The 27724-nt window shown below is 41.9% G+C and overlaps 1 protein-coding gene and 1 long non-coding RNA gene across 5 annotated transcripts in view; one reads left to right on the top strand and one right to left on the bottom strand.

Moving 5' to 3' along the window:
- Positions 1-27724, top strand: part of LOC120554062 — a 132575-nt gene that overhangs the window by 74130 nt on the left and 30721 nt on the right. The window contains exon 4 of the long non-coding RNA XR_005638301.1: positions 7179-7267. This is a non-coding gene — a long non-coding RNA (uncharacterized LOC120554062). The remainder of the gene's footprint in view (positions 1-7178; positions 7268-27724) is intronic.
- The window catches only part of LOC120554061 (prospero homeobox protein 1-like), a 42114-nt gene continuing 16601 nt past the window's right edge, over positions 2212-27724 (bottom strand). For 2 of the 4 annotated variants that reach the window (XM_039792658.1, XM_039792659.1), the window contains exons 6-8: positions 23392-23439; positions 21028-21222; positions 2212-4524 (exon numbers count right to left, since the gene is read on the bottom strand). In XM_039792658.1, the coding sequence (XP_039648592.1) occupies positions 4339-4524; positions 21028-21222; positions 23392-23439 (429 nt within the window). In that variant the 3' untranslated portion in view covers positions 2212-4338. The remainder of the gene's footprint in view (positions 4525-21027; positions 21223-23391; positions 23440-27724) is intronic. The other 2 variants (XM_039792660.1, XM_039792661.1) reach the window with 2 other exon arrangements.

Here is a 27724-nt window from a genome sequence, read left to right on the forward strand (position 1 = left end):
ACACACCACAGTCCACTTTAGCTGCAGTTAACACAAGAAGACAGTTAGAGCTATTAGGATTATGTTGAGGAGAGATTTTTTTCCTCGATAATAAACTCTCCCTACTCCGTAATAATAGCGGCCATTACCCGAAATGCATCACTGTCACGCCATCTCGGCGGACAATAAGTGTGTCTGTGCAAGTATGTTTGTTTGTGCATATGACGGGGTGATTGACAATAAAACAATCAGCAGGCCAACAAAAACACAGCTGTTTTATTGTTGCGCTGCTCAGATGTGCTTTCACAGGCAGACGGGGTGTGTGTGTGTGTGTGTGTGTGTGTGTGTGTGTGTGTATGTGTGTGTGTGTGTGTGATCATATAGAGCAAAGAGTGACCCCGCCTCATGTTCAGCCCCTCCTGTTCTAATGAAAAGCGTTGGCAGTAGAAGATAGCCACACTAGATGATCATGATGCTGCCTTTTGTTTTCTTCAAAGCACTTAGTGACAAACTTTTTTTTTTTTGTACCTCCTCTGGTGCCTAAAAGACTTCCTAAATGACTTAAAGAGGCACTCCAGCGATTAAGCATCACACTTGCAAGGGACAGTCAAATTCTGCGTAGTAGGGACGCACTGATCCAACTTTCCTTCTGATACCTCAGGTCAGGTTATTGGCTAATACTTGCGCTCTCTGTTTTCCAAATTTAAAGTCTGTGTACCTCACAACATGGAACACATTTTTATCTGAGATAGTGTGAGGAGATTTCAGTTTGTCCAGTACTTTAGTTTTAATGCAGATAAAGATATCTGCAAAACTAATGGCATTCCCATCAGCCTCAGCTGTACTTTGGGTTTAGTGCTAATTAGCTAATGTTACCACACTAAACTAAGACAATAAACATGGTAAATATGCCTGCTAAACATCAGGACATTAGCATTAGGGTCAAAGTAGTACTGTGCATATGATCAGCCTCACAGAGCTGCTAGTATGCCTGTCGACTGTTTATTTGTTATGCTATTATTTTGTGAATAACTTCCTTATCACTCTATTTTTGTCTCATTTGAATCTTTCATGGGAACTGGATAAATACAGGAACCGTCATTTTGCAGAAACCTGTAAACAGTTTATTGTGCCATTATCTTCATTGGAGTTCTGGCAATATATGCATCATAACATACAAATGATGTATATCATTGTTGGGAGTGTATTTAAACTTGAGCACAGGAGTGTGTTCTGTTTTATACACCTTTTTTTTTTTTTTTCCTTTTACAATTTCTGTGTATGTGACAGAAAGAGAAGAGAAAAAAAGAGAGGCCCAATGAGTGCTGGCACTTTATCCCATGCTGGTGATGGTGGCTGGCATTGTGTGATGCCAGTTAGTGTTTGGCGCCAACACACAGAGGGCATGGTGTGTGTTTGTGAGTGTTAGGGAGGTAAGTGGTGCGAGAGGAGGACAGAAATAAAACCTACGAGAAAGGAGGCAAGGAGGAGAGGAGACAGGAGAGGTAAAAAGGGGAAGAGGAGGAGTAATGTCAGCGATAAGGGGTGAGAGAGGATGAACAGAGGACGGATAGAGGAGCGAGAAGGATGGTAGGGCAACAAGGGCAGACAGGCCTTGTGCCTTTGTGTGTGTATGAGTGTGAGTCTGCACCTATGTCTTTTTGTGTGTGTGTGTGTCTGTCCCTGCCTCTTTGTACTGGCTAATCTAGGCGTCAGCAGCTTTTTGAGGCTTTTGTGCTGACAATAATCACACAGCGCTCCTCTTTTCAATTCATCAGCAACAACAACAAGGGATCACATGTCCCCTATACAGAATCAAGAGAGAGTGAGAGGGAGAGAGGGAGAGAGGGTGGTCATGGACAGAGTTAAAGTGGCCATCATGTTGCCTAGTTACTGCTTGCGTTGATGGCGATTTGGTGTGTGTGGGCAGGCACATGCAAACGGTCAACGCCCTCTACACCTCTGCTGGGCGCAAATAGAAGAGAAAAGTACAATCACACAGTTCCTCTTTTTTTTTTTTTTTTTTTCAAAGAATAATTTATTTCATGTTGCAGTGTAATGGATAAACAATGAGTAAACCACCGGTCAAATCTGTAGCAAGCATTAATAATAATCATCAGAATAACATTAATAGGAATAATTATTTCAATTATAAATAATAACAATATCAGAGTGATCAGAGTCATTATTACATCTATACAAGCTACAAATATCAGCATTTTGTCCTATGTCTTTTTTTTTTTTGTTTACTGCTGTTAAAACCTTAAACACTTCACACACATGACCCGGCCGGGGCAGCTGCCCGTCTGTTGGTCTGCCACCCAGAGCAAAGAGAAAAATCTATTTTTTTCCAATAGTGGTTTGGTAACTTACGGTGACTTCCAGTTTCAAGGTTCTCAGCACGAAACAGGGTTAAAATGAGACATTTTGACACCTCTGAATGTATGAGCTCAATTTTGAGAACGGCTGATTGTACCACGGTTAGTCGCCGGTGTTTTTCAGTGCTAAAATCCTCTGTGCAAGTGCTTGAGTCCAGTCAGTACTTGTGTGTTGCCAAAGGTTAGCCTGTCCCAGAGCACCAGGAAGAATGATTCTTGTGTTTGTATCATGTGGGAATGACGTGCTGCTTAGAAAGGGATCTACGAAGCACATGGAACTGGAATGAATGGGTTTGGGTTCCTGGTCGTTGTTACAAAATGGTGATTCAAATTACGTTCACAACAATGATTTACAATACAGTGAATCCACTTGAATGAAATCACAAATTGATGCAAATGTGATTTTTTTCTTTTCTTTCAGATTAGGACTTTGAATGTTCTGAGAAAACAAATGAAGCATCCAACACAGATTATAAAGAAAAAAAAATAAATAAATGAATACCAAAAATTGTTACAGCACTAACATGTCCACAATGTGTCCTGAATGTATCCAGCATCAGTGCTATATATTGAAAATGTGATAAATAAACCAGTAGTAGTTGGACCAGATACAGTATTAGCCTATCACAGATGTATTTCTCTGTCAGATGTTCAATGAGAAACAGCGTCCACCAGAAATCACTGAAATAACTGACCTTCTCAGTACAAAAATTTGTCACATATCATACATAACATTTTAATAATACAAAAAAAAAGTCTGTTAAGTAAAAACAACGAAAAAAAAAGGGGGCCATTCTCTGTCAATATCAGCATGTGTCACGTTGGTCAGGCTGTAGTAATTTAGTGAAATAATTGCGGTAACGGAGGTTAAGGATCAATCTGATTCATGACGGCTTAAAATAAAATGTCCATACAGTTTGTCTAATGTCTGCATTACCTATTTTTCTGATATTGTAAAAACGGGACTCTAGATATGAGAGATTATAAAAAAAAAGAAAAAAAAAAAGGTTGTTTTTTTGTCTTCGATGCTCTGGGTGCCTGAATGCAACATGAGCAAAGAGGGGCAGCACGGGAAGGGTGGGGCAGGGAGAGCAACAGTCAGAACAAACACCCAGTACGTCTCGGTACAGTAAAAAGAGCGAGTAGTAAAAAAGAGGAGGGGGAAAAAAGAAGGGAAAGAAACCACAACTAAGTGTATTTATGTCCATTTTGTCTGGGTTCAAGTGAGGATTTGGGAATGCTACTGTGCGATCCTATTCAAGAGGTGTGCGTGTGCGTGTGTGTGTGTTTGTGGTTGTGTGTGCATGGGTATCTACGCGATCGACTGAGGGTTTATAGTAAAGAGGCTGTAAGCTCATACAAAGAAGAAAAAAAAATGCAGAAACATCACCTTTTTTTTCTCCCCAAAAATGTCCATCTAACTCAAAAACATCCACAATAAAAAGATTTTCTTTATATATTATCATCTTTATATTTAGTTTGCTCCCTAACCCCCAAGTCACGGGCTGAAGATTGATCCATCATCTTCCTCATACCTTTTTGTTCCTCCAGAGAAGGACGAAGAGCGAGCTCGGACGAGGTGGAGGAGAAAGAGAAGACAGGGGGGGGTTTTTTCGGCAAAGGAGGAGCTGTTTTTGTAAGTGCAAGGATTTCCACTGTTTGGCTTTTAATTGGTAAAAGTCTCAACACAATATCTTAATTTGAGTATTGTCCGACTCTTGAGCCAAGAGGTCAAGAGGACTATTTTTATTTTTTTTTTCCTGTATAAAACATTTTGAGGGCAGGCTTGTGTTTTAAACGTTGGGCTGACCCCAAAAAAAAAAAACAACCACCAAAAAAACCTCTCCAGAAGCGTCCGAGGAAAACCAAGTCTCGGCATCAAACGCATGTTTTTACCGAAGACCTCAGCCTCACTTTCTCACGGTCGTCTCACGCTCCTCGGAGGCTTGTCTCGCTCGCTGCGTTTCCGTCCTCGCCCTAGTCAGTCATGGAGGAGTTCTTGTAGGCAGTTGGGGGACTTGAAGACATCGGGAACCTCGCTGTCTAGTTTGCAGATCACCTTGTAGATGGCCTTCTTCCAGGACGGGTCTGCGTCCTTTCCCGCCACGATGGCGTTGAAGAACTCGCGCAGGGTCACCTGGGACACCTCCAGAAATCGTTCAGGAACCTGAAGGAGAAAAAAAAGGGGTATAAGGGGAAGAGGAAAGGAGGTAGAAAGAAAAAGGAAATCATTTGATTTTGTTTTGAACGGGGAAAAACTTCCCTTCAATCAACTTTCCCTTTCTTGTCCTACGTTCAAAGCATCAGTACGGTATTGATGCTAAAAACACAGAACTGTGTTACTTCTGTATTCGAGCATGTGTAGGTGGAGTACATACACATAGTAGAAAGTACCTTGAGGGAATCATTATATGTTACAAGAGTTTTTGGACACCTGAACATTACACCCATACAGTTCGTGCCATGGTCATTGAAAGACACTATCCTGGTTAAAGAAGTCCTCCAGGAGACATGGGCGTCTAAAATCACAGTTGCAAGGCAAACCTCTTCAAATACAGATTGCTTTTAGAAAAGTGTTCAAGAATTAGGTCCTAAGTGTGCGTGTGTTTCAGGTGTCCATGTATTACTATTCCTGTACCAAGTTCTTCTTCAGCTGTCAACTTCCCCTAAATGTGCTTCCCCTTTCTTAAACGCCCCCAGCTGTTTGTGTGTGTGTCTGGTATCGAGAGTTCCTTATGCACACACTCACACATGACAGATGACGCACTCAGTCCTTGACAATGTCAGGTGAACAGTTGTCAGTGATCTGTCACTGTGTGTGTGTGTGTGTGTGTGTGTGTGTGTGTGCGTGTATGTGTGTGTGTGTGTGTGCGTGTATGTGTAGTAGTTTAAACTAGAACGAAGTGATTGCAGGGATCCAATTGTCCTTTCCACATGCATAAATGTACTGTCATCACAAAGCGTGTGTGTGTGTGTGTGTGTGTGTGTGTGTCTGTGTGTAGGTTTTAATGCTGTGTGTGTGTGTGTTCATAGCAGTGTTGGACAGCAGAACAACGGCACACATACACACATTTTTCATTCTTTTTTTTCTCTGCCCTTTTCTCCCGGGGGCAAGATCATACAAAGACACTAAACAACCTGACTAGGATTCTCTCCCCCCTCTCTTTTTTTTTTTTCTTTTTCTTTGTCTCTTTTTTTTGCATGCAGATGCACACGCACACACACACACACACACACACATACACACACACGGGAGGCTGACTCTTCCAGACGAGGTGCATGCTCCTATACACCCCAACAAACTCTCACACACACCTAGAGGACGACAGAGTGCCGTCTGGGTGTAACCCCGTCATGCGTGGCAGGACATGCCAAGGTTAGCCGCCACAAGAACGGATGAATCACCCCTCTCACACACACACACACACACACACACACACACACACACACACACACACACACACACACACACACACACACACACACACACACACACACACAATGATTCCCTGGACTCTCATAAACTCTACCCTAGTCTACCCTCACCTACACTCTCTCTCTTTTTAGCTGGCCCCTTGAGACCACAGTTATTTCAATGAGGCCCTCTGTCACTGTCTTGCTACAGACACTACTGTACACACACACAGACACACATGCTCTTTCTCATACACACACACACACACACACAAAGATTCAACTTAGTAGGTGATATGTACGCCGATGCAGACATGGTAGATTTTAGACGGAAAGGTTACGGTTTCTAATTTTGTAGTTTGGCCAGTTTTTTTCCTGTCAGTTATGGTCCCATCGTACACACCAGAGTAATTGCTTGCATCTGGGAACATGGCAAAATCGCTATTACAAAGTCCAACAGGGTACGCAAGAGTGGCCGGAAACATGGCAGATCATCTAAACCACTTCATTTGGAGGTGAAACCGAAACGGGAGCGTTTTGAAAATGTCAGTGGTAATCCCTCGTTGCAACTACAGCAAGCTCGATAGGTCAAAGTTGACCCGGGGAGTTCGGTCCCTAAACTGTGATGAATGTTTACAACAGTTCTTCCAGTTTAAAGAGCAGATTGTCTGACTGCTCTTATTTCTGTCTTCTTTTTAGTGATGCTTCTGCATCAATTGACTTGGTGAGTACGATGTTATTATTAGAGATAGGAATGATGGCCACGACTATAAAAAAATAAATAAAAAATATGACCCCAGTTGTAACGAATGGGAATTATTATCCTTCTTAATAAAAGTAAAAAAAATAAATAAGCAAGGGTTTAATCATTAAACCTCAGCAGGTGCCAACATATTTTTAGGCTAAACCTTTTTTGTTTTATTTGTTCTTAATAGTTGCTGAATCTGCCCACTGGGACAAATAAAAGTTGAAACCTGAGCTTGATCTTGAATATGAACGTGCCTTTGTGGCGTCCTCTCCCTTCTGGATTACATCTCTTCGTCTTTTAGTTGTTCAAATTTCCTCTTATCTTAAAAAAAAAAAAAAGCGAATCCACTCTTCCACATCTTCCCAGAACTCTTTTTTTCTTTTCTTTTTTTAACCTCCTTGCTTTATATTGAGTGATCTTCATTAACGCCTAACATGCAGGGGTGTAGCTACCATATCCGGTTGAAAGTTGGTCTTTAGCAAATTCCCTTGACTCTGCTTTGGCTTTGTGCAATTGAGATATCAAAACGCAAAGAGCTGTTTAAAAAAAAAATCCACGCACAGTGACCTTGACCTAGAAGTGCCCTGGCCGTTTACGTGTTGCAGCTCTGACACTGCCTTGTTCAGCACGATGACTGGTGTGTTTTTATAATGTTTCAGGGTGGCGTGCGTCATCATTGCTCTGGTGAGAGGACTCACAGTGCTGAAACAAGAGAGAGAAAAAGGACACAAGGCAGATTCACAGAGAGGTAGGAGGAAACACGAGCAGAAAGAATGAAATGAAGCAGGGAGGATATTGTGTGTCTGGTTGCATATCAGCTCAACTGGACAAACACACATATATATATATATTCCTACACACACACACACACACACACACACACACACACACACACACACACACACACACACACACACACACACACACACACACACACACACACACACACTTGGGTCCAGATGCCCAGATTTGTCTGGCCATCGTAAATCAGTCCAGTAAAGAGATCTAAATTAGGCTATCATCAATACAGATGGGCGTCGTCCCCCCCCATGTGTGTTGTGTTTCAAGAGATGACGGACAGAGGAGGAGGGTGAAGGGAGAGTGAGGATGAGAGAAAGGAAAGACATGAGGAAATAAAAAGAGGAGGGAGGGCGTCCCAGTAGGCCTCTTTGTTGGGCAGCGATGTAGAGATTTACAGGCTCTTGTCCTATGTGTGTGTGCATCTGCGTGTGTGTGTGTGTGTGTGTGTGTGTGTGAGTGATTTACTCCTGGCTTGGATCTCGATATTGCGTCTAGTGGCCAGGAGAGAGAGAGCAAGCGAGGAATTGGGTAAGTGAGAAAGAGAAAGAAAGATAGAGAGGAAGAAAGACACTTGGTTCCCAATAAACATAATTTGCATGATTGCGCTGGTTTGGTGGGTAAATATTGGATGAAGGGAGGCTCAATTACTTTCTCTTCACACACACACACACACACACACACACACACACACACACACACACACACACACACACACACACACACACACACACACAGAGAGACGCAGATGCACAGCACACACACATAGGACAAGAGCCTGTAAATCTCTACATAGCGGCCCAACAAAGAGGCCTACTGGGACGCACTCCTTCCCTTCCTCTTTTTTTTTTTTTGTCCTCCTCTCTTTTCTTCATCCTCACTCTCCCTCCACCCTCCCTCCTCCTCTGTCCATCAACTCTTCGAAATGTAGTTGTACGAGAAATCATAAACTTGCTGTTACTTTCTGTGTTTGTTGTACATCGCAAGCAAACTCATGGCACCTTTTTTAAGGTATTAGAAGTGAAAAGATATTAAACCACAATTACTGTAAAAACCAATTTCATGAATAGAAATATGAATTGACCTGCTTGATGTCGCTACAGATCTTTCACGGAATTTGCAGCTCTAAAAATATTAATTTATATTAATATATTTTTTTTGTTCTTTTCCTGGAAAAAAACATCTTGAGTATTCTACGATTCTAGCAGCAACAGTAGCAGCTGCTTGTTTGCAATACACAGAGGAAGAATGAGCATTGAGAAGACAAAAGAGCGCCACCTGCAGAAACTCCAACCATCACTAGAAAACCTTAAGTGCAGCAACAGCACAGCCATAAGCACTTAGCAACAGTGACGTCTGCTTTGCTAATTTAGTCGCTTTTCTTCGTGGCAACCACGCGACAAAAAGAAAAGGAGCGGTAAACAAAAAAAAAAAAAAAAAAAAGCCCTTTATAAGTAGGTTACTTTTTTTATGAATACACTGCCCCATTTTAACACATCCAAAATAGAAAAAATAAAAAACTTGGACATAGACTTAAGTTACACACTCATGTGGAACATAAGCCGTCATCACCCCAGAGAATACTTATCATGGAGAGTATCCTCACTTTGTTTATCCAGACGGTGTGTCACGACAGCACATTCAGTCACTTGCCCAAGATGCATGCTAATCATCTTCTCTAATGTGGTATTAATGTGTGTGTGTGTGTGTGTGTGCTACTGTTCATTCTGTACCAAAATCACATTCTACCGATTCCTTGAGTGCAATGAGAGGCTATCTCCCATTCAGCTTTGGAATTTTGATTTTCTTTTAGGGCTGAGCTGGTTCCAGCAATGCAGCTACTTTCTAGAAATACAATAAGTGTCAAAATCCTTAAGGGAAAACACTGACGTTTTAAGATAATGACATAAGATCCTTAAAGCAACTTGTGTTTTTATTGGAACTACAACAAAACTGGTTCTTCCATGTTTTAGGGCAACTTATTTAACTAAACTAAATGTTTTTTGCTGTGTGAGGTTACCAAAGTCACTGATCAATAGTGGCTTTTCTTATTACAGTTTTTTCCGATTGCTAAACGACAGTGGGCACAACTGGAGTCACATGTGCAAAACTCTAACTACAGTCTGCACAGCAGCAGTTCATGTGGACCAAACTCTAGTTCATTTTTCATTGCTTGAACACAGTTTTCAAAACTCTACACACTTATCCCATGACTTTAACCACAACGTGCACAACACTGTAGATTTACAGCACTTTGTTCAAATGCTAACACACTGCTGTCAAAACTGTAAACCACACATTCAAAACAGAATGGATTTCAGTCTGGTGCCTATCAAACACTGCTGATTGCAATTTTAGCTGAAAGCCTAAGCAAGTGTCTTGTTTTAGACTAGTTAGTGAACATATACGGTATTTATACAGAGAAAGCTCAGAAAGTCTTTTTTTGTATACAAACACCAAATAAGAATGAAACAATTCTACACTGTACTGTTTGAGAGAAACAGGTAAAAGAGCAAAGATACCAATATGTCCAGGTAAGATGTCTGAGGTTGTAAATGGTGGGAGGCTATAAAAAAAAGTGAAAAACACTATATCTTTACAATAGTCAAACTGTGTTCTTACTGTTTTTCAGAAAGTAATGGAGGTGAAAGAAACACCACATTCATTTGTATTTAGAGATGATGCAGACATCTAATGTGATGAAGAAAACTTGCCACATGATGCTGGAGAGAGGCAGGATTAGTCACACTCTTCTTTGTTACTGTTATGTACCTTTAGTTTTTTTTCCCCAGTAATTCCATAAATTACTAGAGACACTTTATTGAAGAAAACTGCTGATTTTCATTCCTTCTTGTTTACCTTATGTAAAAATTGGTATGCTATACAATCTATATTTTTTCCTTAAATAAACTGTTGAGTAGTGTCAAGTCACTCAAATTGTTCAAACTGTAAAGATGAGAAAGTTTGTAATTTCTGTATTGGTGTTTGATCATAGTGTTTTTACCCTCAGTGTGTTCTGAGTGACACTGTGTGTTAACTCAGTGAGGCCTGCGCATACTGTTTGAGATGTGTGTTAAGAGTTGTGTTGCTTTGAATGAGTTTTGCAGGTGATGTGAACTGTTTAGCTCAGGTGACTGTAGGTAGTGCAGACTGTAGTTTGAGTTTTGCACATGTGACTCCAGTTGTGCCCACTGTCGTTTAGCAATCGAAAAAAACTGTAAACCCCCTCCTTTTAGCCTTCTTTTATTCCTTTGCACCCTTAAGCCTTCTTCCTTCCCCTCCACAAGCAACCTCTTCTTCACCTTCTCTTCTTTTCTATCCCACAAAGTTTACTCATTTACCCTCTCTCATCCCATCCCCACCTCCCTCCTTCCTCACTTCCTGCCTCCTCTCCTCTCTCGTGGATATAAGCCACTCCTCTGTCTCCTGCGTCTATTACTACTTTTCCTCTTCACGCTGGCAACATGAGACTGATGGAGACATCTGGGCTGTGCGCGTGTCCTCAGTTGACCCTATTCACCTCTCCATACGTCTTTCCACCTGCTTTTCCACCCATCTCATCTCTCTGTTTCCTTTCCATCCTCACTCACCGTCTTGCACACACACCAGGCTCTTAAGAAATCGCTGTGCAAACACTGTATGTTTGGTGTACAAACAGAAAGGGACTGTATTTGTGTGTGTGTGTGGGTGTGTTGTTCCTTCTCTTCTCTATTTTAATCAGTCTTTCTACTTCCCTCCATTAGTGTAGGAGACGCTGACAGTGTTTACTGTGTGTGTGTGTGTACAATGGTTTAGCGTGTTGTTAAGCGTTCTCAGCTTTTTTGTCCCTTTTTAAACCATCTTTCTAATCTTGCTGCAAGATGTTGCTCTTTTTAATTTCAGATGACCCCCCCCAACACACACACACACACACACACACACACACCCCTTGACACTCCACACACACCATTTTGTTGCCATTCATTCGCTCTGTGGCCTTGAGTTCCACTTTGCTGTTTGTAAATGTATTTTCTATATTTCTATCATCGAGACAATACTGGAAGTCTAATGCGCTGCTCCTTCTCTTTGCGTGTGTGTGTGGGTGGGTGGGTGGGTGTGTGTTTGGGTGGGTGGTGTGTGTGTGGTGTGTGTGGGACTGAATGGACATATGATTTTTGTGCCAACACACAAGCATCTGCTTCCTTTTTTCCTCCTCTTCTCTCTCACTCTCCCTCTCTTTCCCTGCTATCAGGTCTGGCTTACGTCAACACACACACACACACACACACACACACACACACACACACACACACACACCCTGGCAGGAAAATATGACGAACACAAACACACATCCAGAGTAGAGAGTCCTTTCACTTGTGGTCTCCCTAGTCTTTTTCCTTTTATCCTTTCTCTTTCAACAGGAGCTAATCATTGGAAATTCATACTCTGACATTTTAAGTCATTATTGTTTGTTTCTGGACGTGACAATAAGGATAAGGACGTTAAGGACTCTTGTAGGATCTATGCTAAAGCACTTTGAATCTGCTCCGGTAGCTCATGGTGGCCGAACACCTTAGGTTATGTTTTTCCATCTCTATTTGCATTTCTTCTTTTCCTATTTGAATCTTTATTTATTCGGGAAACGCAGACTGAGCAAACTCCCCCTTTTGTGGTTCGATCCAGCCTCACACAAAGAACGATTCAGACATTAAAAAAAGGACATTGTTGTTTTTGGTTTGAAAACTCCCAATTACACACATCCCTCCTGCATACATGTGTGTTCTCCTCCTTCTATCTGTGGGCTCCTGGAGCATCAGTTTCGGATTCCTGTCCTGCACACACATGCTGACTGTCTATAACTATATAATGTAAGTGTGATAGACTTTGTAAAAATGGTGTGCTTTTTCATGCACAAAATCATGCCCTATACCCTTCAGGTATAGGGGAGCGGGACTTTTGATGTCATTTTTCCCGCCTTGGGGAGTTTAGTTCTGTTCGTCTGTGTTCCTGCTGCGCATAAATAGCACAGACCTGCTGTAAGGTGCTCTTTGACAGAGTCACCCAGTTTGGCACCAGGCACATAGCAGCCATTCCAAAGCAAAGCAGAAAATAACCTGCTTTTGTAGGATAAACAAATCAGCTATATGTGGGAAATAAATCCATCTCATCTCCGTCTCTATATCACAAAGCCTCTGCAGCTGCCATTTACAGTAAAGTGTGAAAATCAAGGTAAAAGTGGAGACTGGGGGTTCCTCCAGGACATCAGCAATCTGTTTCCTTTCTCTGCTGCTCTTTTGTCAATCAGTCACTGATCTCACTGTCACCAGGACAATGGCAATAAAGTTTCTCTTTGTTCAGACTTCATGTGACTGAGAGGAAGGGTCTGCGTCCTGAGATTGCGTCTCTGTGTGTGTGTGTGTGTGTGTGTGTGTGTGTACTCGCTATCTCATGAGTGTGTTCTTTTTGTGTGCGACCATTTATGTGTGCGCGTCTTCGTATCTCAGCACGCTGCCTGTTTGCGCGTGTCCGTTCATACACGTGCTGTGCTTCCTTGGAGTTGGTGCGTACGTTGTGTTTGTGCGTGTGTGTGTGTGCGTGCGTGTGTGCAACTGTGTGTCACCCATAGAGGACAATAGCGTGGGTCATCTGACTGAGAGGCTGCAGACCACTAGTATCACATGACAGAGGCTGAAGGCCACGTCTTTGTTACCAGGCCTATTGTTAAAGCTAAGGAGACAGCTGGGGCAGGGGAAGGGAATCACTGCATGCACAACACACACACTCATATTCACACACACACACACACACACACACACACACACACACACACACACAGGAAGACCAAACACAGGCACACATGCACGCGCACACACACACACACACACACACACATACACACCACCTCCTCGTGACTCCAATCAGTCTCAGTGACAAAGATGATGCCTTCTTCTTCTCAACTGGAATACTAAGACACACACACACTCTCCCTCTCTCTCTCACACACACACACACACACACACATACACATTGCAAGCAGATAGCTATATTTATAGTGACAGAAACTGGCAGGTGGCATTGTCTGTACCATACCGCTCTCTGTCAAGCAGCAACAGAGACTGTGAGGAAGACTTTGTTACTCAGTGCTTATACTTGCTTAATGATATTAAGTGACAGCAACAAAGAGTGTGTGTTCACATTAGGGGTGGGCGATATATATCGTTTACGATAATATCCTCATTGTTGTGTTAACGATGTGCAAATTGTCATTATCGAGTATTTAAATTACTTACAAAAAAACACTTAAAAACACGCATTGGAATGCTAGACGTTCACTCGTGTCAACAAAGATGGCGGCGCACGATTGTGCAGCGGCTACTAGCATAGTATACAGCCAAGTAGGACTATCAAAACCTGGCCTGACACGGACCTATCTCATCTCCAGGACTGCTTCCATTAAGGACATGGTTGTGTGCAATATGTTACAGAACAGAGCCCTTTGTTTATTGTTATGATTTCATCTTGCTTGTATGCTGCACAATTTACATTACAGCAGAGGTGTACAACTGAATGTTTACTCAGAGTTCAATGTTCATACAGTAGTTCAATTAGTATTAGTATAGTATTCGTATTTTGTCTTTAAATTGGTTTTACTTGAATACTTACATTTTAAAGAAAATAAATAAGAATTGTTTTCATTCAACATTGTGCCCATTATTATAATCAGTGATTAAGTAACTCAGACTTTTAAAAACACATTTTTAAAGGATATCGTCTAATTATCGTTATCGGCAAAATCGGCAAAAATATCGAGATATTGTTTTTTGACCATATCGCCCACCCCTAGTTCACATAGGTTATGGGCTCATGTGTCTGTGTATTCAACCTTGTTTTCAAAAAAATGTGTGTACATACTCCTGGCAACTAAAGCACAAATTAACTTTTTTTGGTTCTGTTGGGGCATTTCGGAGATCTTGGTTAAGGTTAGTGAAAGATTGACGTCTTGGTTAAGATTTAAAAACCAGGATCTTTGCTCACAGCAATGTTAACCAAGTGTTTCAGGAGCCTATAGCGAACAATATGTCGCAGGATGCAAATCCCTGTCTACAGAGTCAAAACTTTAAGCTTTGACGGTTCATCCACCCACATTGACCTACCAAAGCAAATTAGGAGCACTTAAACACATTTTGTAGGAGACGAGGTCACATCTAAGTCTGGTCCAATTGCAGTTTTACTGCATAATTCTAGTAGAAGTCATTAGTTCTACACCGGTTGTTTATGGGAATCCCTTAAGGCCGTTTTATGGTCGTGCGTTGAATTGACGGCGTACCCTCGCAGACCCCTCTGTGTCTACGCCGGACCCTATGCCGTAACCTGACTCGCACCTCTCGCAAAATGTAACTACACGTCGCTCGGCCGCGGCTTAGTAGCGTTGCATTTCCCCCCTCGACTCATTTCCTGGTTCTCCTTCTCCATCAACAACATTAAATCAAGGAGAGGGTTAATGTCTCCTGCTAAAGATTTACCACCTTGGTCAGAAAACACAGGGGAGACACTTTCTCTCACTATGACTCTAGAGTCGGTACTCGCTCGCCGTCACTCTCTCACTTCCCCCTTACTCTATCACCCGCTCCCCACACACACACACACACACACACACGCACACACGCACACACACACACACACACGCCGGCTTGACGCACACACCGGCGCACAGGTACAAACGTCAGGCCACTTGCGTAGGCTACGGCGAAAGCTCTGCGTGGAGCCTGCGCACAACCATAAATCACGCTTTAATCTGAACTGATTCCCTTGGGACACATTCATGATTTGTATTTTAATTTTGGAGCGTTTTGGTGTCCCGTGGCAGTCGAAAATGCAGTTTCAGGTGTATTTTAAGGGGAACATTAAATACTTGGTATAAATAGTCAAATTAACGACACTAAAAGCTGGTGTCTCTAGTAGTAAAAGACTTCAAAATACAACATTACATGAAACCTGTAAGATGTAGTAATTGCCAAGAGTTCTACGCTCCGAATGAGGGAGACAGGTGTAGTGTGTGTGTGTGTGTGTGTGTGTGTGTGTGTGTGCCTTCTGGGTAGGTTACAAATAGAAGACATAAAAAGGTGAGGACAACAGAAAGACGGATGAGACACCAGGAGAAAAAAAAAATACTCAACTTAAGGCTAATGGTTGAGAGGGATGAATATTTAATATTTTGGTGTGTGTGTGTTGACTGATTACCCAAGTGATGAAAAACAGCCTATCAGCATTGGGCATAATACAAAAAAAATAAACCCAAATTTCAGCACCAAGGCATTTATTTGAAGCTGCAGAGCTTTTTCTATGCAAAGCAAGAATCTGACAGAAAGCCCACTTTGAGAATCGATTACTGAGAGTCTAGCTTGGCCCGTTTTTCGATGGACTCGTATGAAGAGGAAGCGGATAAGATGAGAGAATAGATGAATAAGGACGGAAAAAGGATGAGAAAGAATCTGAAACGGCAGAGAAAGCCATGAGAAGTTTAGCCTTTGATAAAGTGTGCAGCTTATGAAACCAGATAGCCCTGAAATGTGAGTGTGTGACCACTCTGTGGCCTCCAGGTGTGTGTGTCTGTGTGTGTCTGTCGTTCAAAGTCAAAGGGCAAATTTTGGTAGCAGCCACACCCACCTTTCAAGGCAGGGTATCTCTGCTCTGCTCTTTCAGATGAGCACAAACCGGCGTCTGTGCGAGAAGTATGTGTGTGTGTGAACATATGTGTGTGTGTGAATGTTAGAGGCGCAGCTGTGCCATCGTTTGGTGCTGACAGAGGCAGCGAGGATCCTTGAACTGGAAAGCTGAGAACGTCCTCTAGAAGGCTTCCTAAAAACGTCTCATTGTCCCTCTTCAGCCGACACACAAAAACACACACACACACACATACACACACACAATGTACACACCAATCCAAGGAAGCACAGCACTTGTATGAACGGACACGCGCAAACTGCAGCGTGCTGAGATATGGTGTACTTTAAATATCGCATCAAAACTTTCACACACACACACACACACACACACACACACACACACACACACACACACACACACACACACACACACACTCACAAGTTAAGAGTGCCATGCCCAATGCTGCAATCTGTTCTCAATATAAAAAAAGAAAAAGAGGAAAGGTTTCTCTTCCTCTTGGCAGCAGGTAGAAGCTGACACCTTTCCCTGAGTGTCCTGGCAAAGAAAATCTCTCTCTGTCTCTTTTTGTTTTCCCTCTTTTTTTTTTTGTTTTGTTTTGAAGATGAGACTATTCCCCATTTCCTTTCCCATTCTCCAGCCTCCTTCCTTTCTTTGCCTTCCTCATTAGTTTGTGGGCAGAGCTGCAATTAGGACAACATTGTTGCAGTGACGGGGGAGGAGGGGATAAGGGGAAGAAGGAGAGAGGAGACAGTAAGGATGGAGAGAGAGAGAGAGAGAGAGTGGGAGAGAGAGAGAGGGGTAAACAAGAAAGAAGAGTTGAAAGAATGTGGCTGGAGAGGGGAGGAGGAGGTAATTAATGAAGCTGCTATAATTACTGGGGCCTGTTTACGCCAACTTTGAAAGACAACACACACACGCACACACACACACACACACACACACACACACATGCAATCTCCCGACAAATTACACTCACCTTTCCACAGTAATAATCTACAATGACTATTTAAAATGCTGGCCATGTACATTAACTAATGACACAAGCCTTTTTTTCAACCCATCAAACCAAAGAACATTTTCTTATTCCACCATGTAGACAGTGTTGACACAGATTAAGTTTTTTTTTTTAACAAGAAAAACATAATAAATGCAAATTATTTAACCTTTCAAGGCCTTCTTTTGGCAGGTAATTTGACAAATAGCCTACTTTTGCAGGAGGAATAAAAGCTGTTGGGGGCATAAAGATGAGAAGAGGATGACCGTAGATCAAGAGAAAAGTAAAAGCATTTTGAGACGGAGGGGAGAGGAAAAAAGAGGAAAAGAGTGGCAAGAGACGTGAGTCAGGAGGAGTTAAGAATGGGTAGAAGGAGAAAGGGAAAGAAGAGTGGCGGACTGAAAGAGAAAAGGGCAAAATGAGAGAAGGGAAAAGCAGCAGGGGAAAGAGAGGGAGGGAGGAGGGGACAAAGCTAAATGAAAGAGGGACAAGAGGAGAAGAGGATAAGGAGAGGAGGTGACGAAGAGAGCATATTGACAGAGGACAGACTTAGCAGGAAGGGTGGGAGGAAGGAGAAGGGAGCAAGGAAAGAGCAAAAAGAAGAGGAAGGAGGGGATGAGAGGAGGTGGGTGTGATGGGGGACAAACCAAGGTGGAACTCTGATGATGCTAAATTTGGCAAAATGAGAAGACTTCTCTCTGTGTGTGTGTGTGTGTGTGTGTGTGTGTGTGTGTGTGTGTGTGTGTGTGTGTGTGTGTGTGTGTGTGTGTGTGTGTGTGTGTGTCGGGAGACTTGCTGAATCGGCTGTGGTTCCAGTTTCACGCCTCTGAGTTTGACGGAGGGAGAGAGAGAGAGAGAGAGAAAGGAGGAGAGAGAGAGAGAAAGAGAGAGAGAGAGAGAGAGGGTCCCTAGCCGGTAATGTTCCCTCAGTGCGGGCGGACGAAAGGATAGAGGGATGGAAGGAGGGAGGTGAAGGAGGAGAAGAAGGCCGGCAGGAAAGGGGACAAAGTACGGGAAGAAAATGTATACCTACCTTTGCAAACACACTTTATTGCACAAAGGACGCACATGTTGTTTCACTGAAGTCCTTATCAGCATCTCCACTGATTACAATTATACATTAGAGGACAGCGAATTAGCCCTTTAACTACAAGTCCTTATTTTTATATTGATTTTAGTTTCCATTCATCTCAAGACGTGCAAAGACTTGAAGGTAGATAGTCCAGTCATTTTAAGCCAAAATGGGGGTCAACCTAGGACAAATTGCAACAGAAGCAAACTCAGCTGATTTTGTATCCTCAATATGTCCTGAGTAAGGAGGAAATAAAAGGCCCCGAAGAATCCCATTAGAGGAAAGTTTTGAAAAAGACCCAAATAGAGCCTATTCATACGCCTTTTTTCTCATGTGAATAGGCTAACATTTTTAACCTTTAGATATCACCATGAAAATGACTGAGTTCATTACTTACATCAAGTTTTTTGAAATTTTTTGGTAACATGAGCAAACGTTGCATCATAATGTATGCGCAAATTTGCATAATAGGCGTATGAATAGGCTATATTTGTGTCTTTTTCAAAACTTTCCCCTAATGGGATTCTTCGGGGCTTTTTTTTTCCCTTGCTCAGGACATATTGAGGATACAAAATCAAGTTGAGTTAGCTTCTGTTGCAATTTGTCCTACTTTTTTTCATACAATGACTGGACTAAGAGGCCTTCATGAGTCTGGTCTCAGTAAGTACTGTAACAACCAGCCTTGAGTTAAGAATTGGGTCCTGCTTGGGTCCCGTGTTGTTGCTGGGAGTCTCGAGTCTGTGGGTTAATGTGTCTCATACCCATTTCTCATTTGGTCTCATTTGGAACAAAAGTTTGGACCCTTGAAGACCACTACCTGAAGGTAGAGCTGAAACTACTACAACGATATTCTGTTCTAACGCTAAACGTAATATTGCACTGAAATGACCTGGATACCAATGGAGGGGTGAGAAAGCACTTTAAAAAAACTATGGTATGCTTTTAAGATTTGTCGACACTAATTCAAAGTATATGGGCATGTGGTTGTTACGGTTCTCAACCTCCTGACCCCGGTATGAACCCTATCCTCCCTAAAAGTAACCCCACTAAAGGCCAAAATAAAACACCGGTGATTTGCATGTGCGTGTCTGTTTCCTGTACAGGCTCTTTACATACACACCTGTGAAAAGCTACCTGACTCTTATTATGCAAAGCATGCAAAGTATTTGCTGTTCATTCCTCAAACATCCTTTTTTTTTCTAATCTAGTCTAACTCTTTATGCGTTTAAGCTCCCACTAAGCTTTAACGTTTCTCTCCTTAAGCAAAAAAGAAGTGTGTGTGTGTGACAGCAGTGAGATGTGTGTGCTAATGGATATCTAAATGCTGCTGATGTTACGTTGAATAGTTTAAGGGCCCTCAGGTCCCCTTAGACCAATATTGGAAGAGAAAAAGTGAGGAAGGGAATGTGACTTCTGAAAATCGCTTTGACAAGGACACCCGCGCCTCGAGCGACGTCCTCTTTCGCCTCATCGAACACACACAAACGTGTACACACACACACACACATACACAGACATACTGCGACATCCACACCTCAGCAGAATCGTGAGGTGACTGTTGCGCTCTGAACAGCTGACTTGGTAGAGGACGTTTGTGTGAGTGTTTGAGAGATTGTTCTGAATCCAGTTTTAAATGGATTTGAAAAGTGAACTAGGAGCGGTTTGTAAATTATGGGAGTCTTCATTTTTTTTTTTCATTACAAGTTTTGAAAGGGTTTAGGCTTATTTAAGCATTAGTCTGGCATTGCCAAACATTACTCCACAGTGCTGTGAAGAAAGGTCTGGCACCACACATACATTCTAGGAGAGGAGAGAAAAAAGAAGAAGAAATAACGCTGTGAGTAGTTTGCATTTCTTTTCAAACCAAGCTAAATCGTCTTGGGGCGGGGCTAAGCTCCGGACGCAGCGACGATGGCTCTGCAAAATAATCTCGGGAAGGAACTTGTTTTGGTGGAACATTTGCACCCCGCAAACGAAAAAAATATTAAATGAAGTTAACAGTAGGGCTGTGCTCGATTGAAGAAATTCTTAGTCGACTAACACTCATTCAATTGTATCAACTAATCGATTAGTTGATTTAATCGACAGATCTGTAAATGTCAGTTTCTCCGCAAAGAGTCACGCAAAAGCACCACTTTAATTCTTGTGTTTACCAGAGATGTGCTCGTACGTTTCTTGGAAAGAAGTCATTCAGCATGAAAAAAGCATCAAACATGACTAATCGACTAAAGAAATCTAAGTTGACTAAGACCAAAATGGCCGATTAGTCGACTAATCAACTAAGAGGGAGCAGCCCTAGTTAACAGTTCACATAATACAGTAACATAAGCTATTTAATTAGCTGAATACATGGTTAAACTAAATTTGCTCCTACCAGTGTATCGCTGTGTGTTCTTCGTCCACAGCGATCCCGCCAACCGGTCCCAAAACGTCCCAGTTAGAGAGTAAAAACATATTCTTTGTAAATCTTTACAATCACTCCCTGAAGTAACCAAGAGGGCCTGCCTTGTTGCACGATCCAAATTTCCTTCAAAACTCACAATTTTCATCGTGTCGCTTGCTAGCTCAAAGTTTGTTGTTTCCCCGAAACGAAGGGATTTTAAGAACGGCAACACGCAGAGAGCGGAAGCGGGAAGACATCCGGCCCCGGCAACTATCCTGGAAATGTACTTCCGTTGATCCAGACTATGCCAGCGTATACCCCCTTCAGTTCAAATTCACACACCGGAGTTAGATGTTGACACTACGACTGCATCACTCCAGAGATGCAATAATAGAACACCTTACAATGAAAAGATGATGTGCTCTGTCATTAACAGTGGCGCACACACTTGCCATTGTTATATGTTTATATGTTACATTGTTGAGTTGGAGAGCTCCGTGTCACTTCCCTCCAAACTCCAGATTCATATTCGCCAAACTCCCAAGCCTCACATCGCTTACACGTATGGGAGAGTCCCCCTCCGGCTCAGCTTACCTCAAAGTCGTTGGCCTTGTTGTAGTGCATGTTGAGCGCCCTGAAGAGCTCGGCATCGCGGCCCACCACCAGCTCCTCTGAGGCGGTCACGCCCTCGTTGATGGACTGCCGGGCGAACTTTTCCATCTGGATGTAGTAGAACTCCCTGAAGTTGCTGAACCACTTGATCAGCTGGGAGGTGATGCAGCGATTGAACTGTAGACGGAAGCAAGAGAATGAGATTTTAATATATGATGTTTGATAAGAAATTCAATTTTTATATCCCAGAATTTATTGAACGGGTTAAATTAGCATGCATACACAACTGTAGCTGTTCTGGAAGTATTGAAACAAATGTATCTAAAACAACAACAACAACAAAAAACATATCTTAAAAGCGTTAGTGTCATGGTGGGATGGAGTAGATTTAATGCTTTAGTTTATTTATAATAGCACAGCCTGATGTTTGCTTTGGCTCTTATTTGCATGGTGTTTATCAAATTTGACTTGAACTGGGCCTCCATTGGAGTGCTTCCTTCGGATTATGGCACAACATCTGCGTATGAATTTACATACAGAGTGTATATTTCATGCAGATTTAGCTCTTCTTACATGGTTATTCTGCATTTATGTACCCACACAGTTAAAAACTCTAAAATATTTCAATGTCCCCATTTCATTAGCTGCTGAAACACTGTCTGCACCTTGAGGGTCATCGTTGGAAGAAAAAAAGAGAAGTAAATCGTCCCCTGGATACCTTCTAGTCAAACAAGAATGACCCAAATATTATCTTGTTGTTATGCCACCGTGGGCTTTTGGTCTGAGCCGAACCAACATTAAACAACTCTCATCAAACACTGCTCCTGCCCTGCAGGCCTTAACAGTACACTGCAAAAATGTCTGCCAAAAATAGAAGCTTTAAACAGTTGTTTTAGCTTACAGAGCTTGTTTTTTTTCTTTATTTAAAAGTAATGTTTAACATTTTTGACTAATGGAATATTTGAGCTCCACTTGTACTTGTTTAAATATATTCCAGCAATGAGTGATGTGAAAGTTGCTGGATCACACCACTGGTACAAAAATAACAGCACTTAATGCAAGAACATTTTACTTACATGTAATTTGCTGTTGACAGATTAGAATTGTAATACACATACAGTACTACACTAATAACATGTTATGGTTGAATGTGATCATCTTGTGAGGTCTGTATTGATGAGATATAGAGAAGGAATGAAGGAGGGAATGGCAGATGCAACAGAAGGAGCAGTGTTTGATGTAATCTGACCGTTGTTGGATGTATGTAAATATTATTATCAATACCAAGCAAAAAAATCTTGTCCATTTGCATTTTCATCTATTCCTCAAGAAAGAAACAAAACATGAAGAGAAACTGCCCAGTTAAAGCGCATTTTTGTGTGTGTGTGTGTGTGTGTGTGTGTGTGTGTGTGTGTGTGTGTGTGTGTGTGTGTGTGTGTGTGTGTTTGGTGAAGGGGAAAAACGGCTTTGATACGGAGATTAAGCTCGGTATTGTTACAAGACATTGTCTTACAGGAACAAGGGATGAGCGAGAGAGAGAGAGAGAGAGAGAGACGGCGGAAAGAGAGAGAGAAAGATGAATGGCGGTTGCATGGAAAGAGAGAGAGAGAGAGAGAGAGAGAGAGAGAGAGAGAGAGAGAGAAGAGCAGAGGATGACGGTGAGGGAAAGAGATCTTTTTTCAGGAGCGGTCAGAGGGGGTGACATAATGGAGCATAATTGGGAGGCTTGGTGTGGGTGTTTGTGTGTGTGTGTGTGTGTGTGTGTGTGTGTGTGTGTGTGTGTGTGTGTGTGTGTTTTACAAAGCATAGTGACAGGAGGGGAAAGTGTGTGTGTGTATTTGTGCGGCAGGAGGGGGCGGGGGGGTATTTTGACCCACAAAAGAGTTGCACGAAATGAACGTGATAACTCAGCAATTAACAAAAACACAAGACAATGCCATCGGGGTCTAATCTAAAATCACAAACCGTCATGACAACCTCTGACACGCAAACAGAAGAGCACACAAATACAGAACCACCCCCCACATACCCTCAAAATACTCTACTAAATACTAATAATACTAATTCTAACATTTGCCCTGTTACAAATGAAAAACTAATGACACAGCTAAATACATAAGGGTGGATAGATTTTCAAATATGCTTTACCAAAGAAGTGCAGTGCACCCACGGCTACAATTTTATAGAAATAATTCTATACATTGTTAAAAGTTACCTATATTAAACAAGCTAAGTCTAGTAGGAAAGATTATAAACAAAGAGGTGTAGGAATATAATATATAATATATATATATATATACACACACACACACACACACACACATATAAAAAGAATATCAAACCAACATCTTGCAGTGGCCTTTTCTGTCTTCTTTGCCCCCAGATTCCCCACTGCTAAGCAAAGCACACAATAATGTTTCACATGTTAAGGTTTGCATATCTATCACCTAGTAGTCTAGTCCACTGATGTACTATGAGAACTGCAAGATGCAGCATATGCAACAAAAAATGTCTTTTCTCTTCCGGGATTGCTTCTGCATCGCGCGCGTGGCCCATGACTATTAATGCCTCCTTCTCTGACCCCGAAAGGTTTGTTGAGGTCATTTCATCAGCAGCTCTGTAGGTCGCTCTGTCGGTTGGTTGGTCGGTTGGTTGGTCGGTTGGTTGGTTGGTTGGTTGGTTGGTCGGTCAGTCAGTCGGCCAGTTGACAAAAATGATCCCACCCTTTTGACAGCTACAGTTTTTGCCATCGAGGTAGTTTAGTGTTTTGTGAGGTTATTTGTCTGCGTGAATGCATGCACGTAGTTGGCCGCCACTTTTGCAAATCCACGCTTGTTTTATTAAATATACTGACTCTAAATATTTGCTGGTTTTCTTTGTCTTCCATGTTAGTCAAACACATCTTTGGGGTTTTAGACTGCTTTTCAGACAAAATGATGGACATTTTTCACTACTTTCTGACATTTTAGAAACCAAACTACTAACCACTTCATTAGTTTGCAGCCCCGATTTTATTAAGATGCTGTCAGGATATTAAAATAGCTTTTATTACATCTTTATGGTTTAAGAATTCCCATGTCCTGTCAACAGTTTTATGTTTTTTTATTTTTATATTTTATGGCGGTCTATGTGGAAAAAGCAGTACCACAGTTGGCCACAGGGACAAACTGGCTGCAAGGCTGACTTTGCCTCACTGTAGTCTGGGCCGATAAACTACAGCAGTCATCAATACTGTACAAACTATCTCTGACGTCTTTTCGGCCTGTGTGTCAAAGTTCTACTTTTATAGTGTATCTGATTGCAACAGGAATCTTAAAACTAATACAATTTGACTTTGCAAAATGAGGAATAAAAGCTCAACAGCTGGTGATGACAAAACTAAATTCCTCTTTAGAGTATAATGACAACTGCATAGAACTCCTTTTTCCATCTCTAGTTTTTGACAAATTCCCTCTTTACCCCCATGCAAATGGTAGAACAGACCACAGCTGTCGCACACTGTAAACGCTGCAAAATATCCCTTTTTTGAGTGCCTAAAATCTGTAGTTGTCAAGTGTGTGAGTATCTTAACGTGATCCTTAGATTTCAGGAATGAATATAGACCCAAACACACAAGCCCACACCAAGCCATCCCACCACCTGGTCTAACACCCACTCGCCCACCCACCCGCCCACCCACTGTCCCGTCCAGCTCATCACAATCAGCACAAACCGAAAAAAAAGAAAAAGAAAAAAGAGAGGCGAGAGACAAAAGACAAGTGAATGAGGGTACGCGAAATGCTGAGCTCGAGGAATGCCATTTTCTGTTTACAACGAAAAGGGGGAAAGAGAGAGTGTGTCAGAAAGTGTCACCCCCTCTCTCCTTCCCTTGATGGGGGGTGGGGGTGTTGTCAGCCCCCCCAGGCCATGTTGGAAGGGCAAACGCACACATCCTTTAAGAATCAGCCGACTTCAACCAGATTCGTCGTAGCTCGGCAAATTTTATAGAGGACAGTGTGAATGTGCACGGTCGACATAAATATACAAGTTGTAACACTGAAGGTTTCCTGAGGATCCTGGAAGAATAGCTGCTGTAGGAACTTTTTCAAATGATGTTTTGGAGCATTTCTGCTTTACTAGACAGTATACACTGCAGGGTCATTGTATATGTGTGAAGTTTATGAGGCAATATCTCCTTAAATCATAGTAGTTCAGTAGTTTTTGGTTTTGTGTATTGTTGCCAGAAGAAGTCATTGCTTCATTTTTGTATGTAGCAAATAGAAAATCACTAAGTACAGTTATAAATGCCCATGCTTTTACATTTCATATTTATTTTTGCGAAGCTCCATTATTTGTCATTTAACGCAGACTTTGCCCGATTATTTTCCCGGAAAGAAAGAAAAGCGCACTACGTTATTGCAAGGCATTAGGCACCTTTGACCCTCTTTGCTCACAAAACATTAGCTGCTCTGTTACAATCTCTATTTTTTTTTAAATACTGAGCAATTCAAATGTAAAGACATGAAGTAATTAGAACTGAATATCTCAGCCTTCACATGGGCTCATACGTTGCCTTCACGGTCTTCACGATTTATAAAAGACATTGTAAAATTTGGGGCACCTTTTAAATGCTTCGTCGTCTATCGGAGGAACACTTATACGTGGTAATTACTGAAATTCAGTTATAACCGTATCAGCACCTGTTACAGTTCATGTCCTGATGTTGCCAAATTGGCTGTGTTAGCTCTAATTGACAAGACGGGTAAGAGGCGGGTCGGACGCTAATTGATTCCTGCTGAGACGGCGGCATCGAGATGTCATGTCAGCCTCTCAAGGCAAGAGTCTCCAGGGCACTTGCTGATAAATGTGTCACAGCATCGCATTCAGTGTGTCTGTATGTGTGTGTGCGTGTGTGTGTGCGTGTGTGTGTGTGTGTGTGTGTGTGTGCGCGCATACAGTACAGGCCAAAAGTTTGGACACACTTTCTCATTCAATGCGTTTCCTTTTTATTTTCATGACTATTTACATTGTAGATTCTCACTGAAGGCATCAAAACTATGAATGAACACATATGGAATTATGTACTTAACGAAAAAGTGTGAATTAACTGAAAACATGTCTTATATTTTTGATTCTTCAAAGTAGCCACCCTTTGCTTTTTTATTAATAATGGAAATAATTCCACTAATTAACCCTGACAAAGCACACTTTTGAAGTGAAAACCATTCCAGGTGACTACCTCATGAAGCTCACTGAGAGAACACCAAGGGTTTGCAGAGTTATCAAAAAAAGCAAAGGGTGGCTACTTTGAGGAATCTAAAATATAAGACATGTTTTCAGTTATTTCACACTTTTTTGTTAAGTACATAATTCCATATGTGTTCATTCATAGTTGTGATGCCTTCAGTGAGAATCTACAATGTAAATAGTCATGAAAATAAAGAAACACATTGACTGAGAAGGTGTGTCCAAACTTTTGGCCTGTACTGTATGTGTGTGTGTTAGATTGAGTGTATTTAAAAAGCTGGCAGGGAACTTGCGAGTGAGAGTGTGTGAGTCGGAAGGAGCTCCCTGAAGCCAGCGAGCCAGCGTCTAATTAATCCTAACTCCTCCAGTCTTAATGAGGTCTTAATTACTCTCACTGACTCTCTCAAGACGAGACGATAGAGACCTAAGCGTCTCATGCTACCATATATGATTGTCTGGTCAGAAGGCAAGAGCTTTCACTATGCAATTAAGATCCTGTGTGTGTGTGTGTGTGTGTGTGTGTGTGTGTGTGTGTGCGGGCTTGCTCATCTGTGCCTAAAACAGTTGTCAGCTCAACCCACTTCCCACACCGGGCGAGGCGGCCATTGTGTGTAAGAGGCTCATCTTTAAGAACCAGTTTCCCATAGACAAAGTCCATTCAAGTCCAATTAGGGGAAGCCATTCAGGGCCCTAATTCCCTTACAGTGAATCTGCCTGATCCTCCTAACACATGCTACTTATTGTTCCCCAGGAAGAAGGGGGGAGGAGGAGGGGAGTAGGGGGGGGGAGAGTAGTAGGAGTAAGAGAGAGGGTGAGAAAGAAAAAGAGAAAGAGACATTGACCCGGATTTTGAAAATATGGTAATGATGAAGGTAATGAATGCAATGGGACAATGAAACAGGACACACATACAAAGACAGACAGCAACAGGGTGCACTCTCGCACTCAGTCCTCCGCACACACACACACACACACACACACACACACACGCACTACCAAAGCCTCGAAAAGAACAGCCTCGCTTATCACAAATAGGATTATCCATGATTCATTTTTTTATTAAAGCGAAATAATGTCCGCACAGTTCCTCCTCCCACAGATAAATATGATGGATTAACTTGGATTACGACTAAATTAAAACTAAATTTGAATATCAACCATTATTTGCATAAAATTGGAATAATTAGAAACCATAATTTAAGACTGTACTGTATATACAGTATTTGTCTCATTGTTAACAAATCCCACTAAAAGAACAAAACCACCGATGAATTGATCCTGCAAGTATTTTAAGGCTTCTTCCTCTGTGCCATAGAGCTCTATTATTGACAACTATTAAAAACACATCAATGAGCCCCACTGTTGCTCAGGGTGACATGTTCCTTTATTGTGATGAACACACACACACACACACACACACACACACACACACACACAGACACTGTAGTTTATT

This window comes from Perca fluviatilis, chromosome 24 (assembly GCF_010015445.1).
Source record: "Perca fluviatilis chromosome 24, GENO_Pfluv_1.0, whole genome shotgun sequence".
Lineage (NCBI taxonomy): Eukaryota > Metazoa > Chordata > Actinopteri > Perciformes > Percidae > Perca > Perca fluviatilis.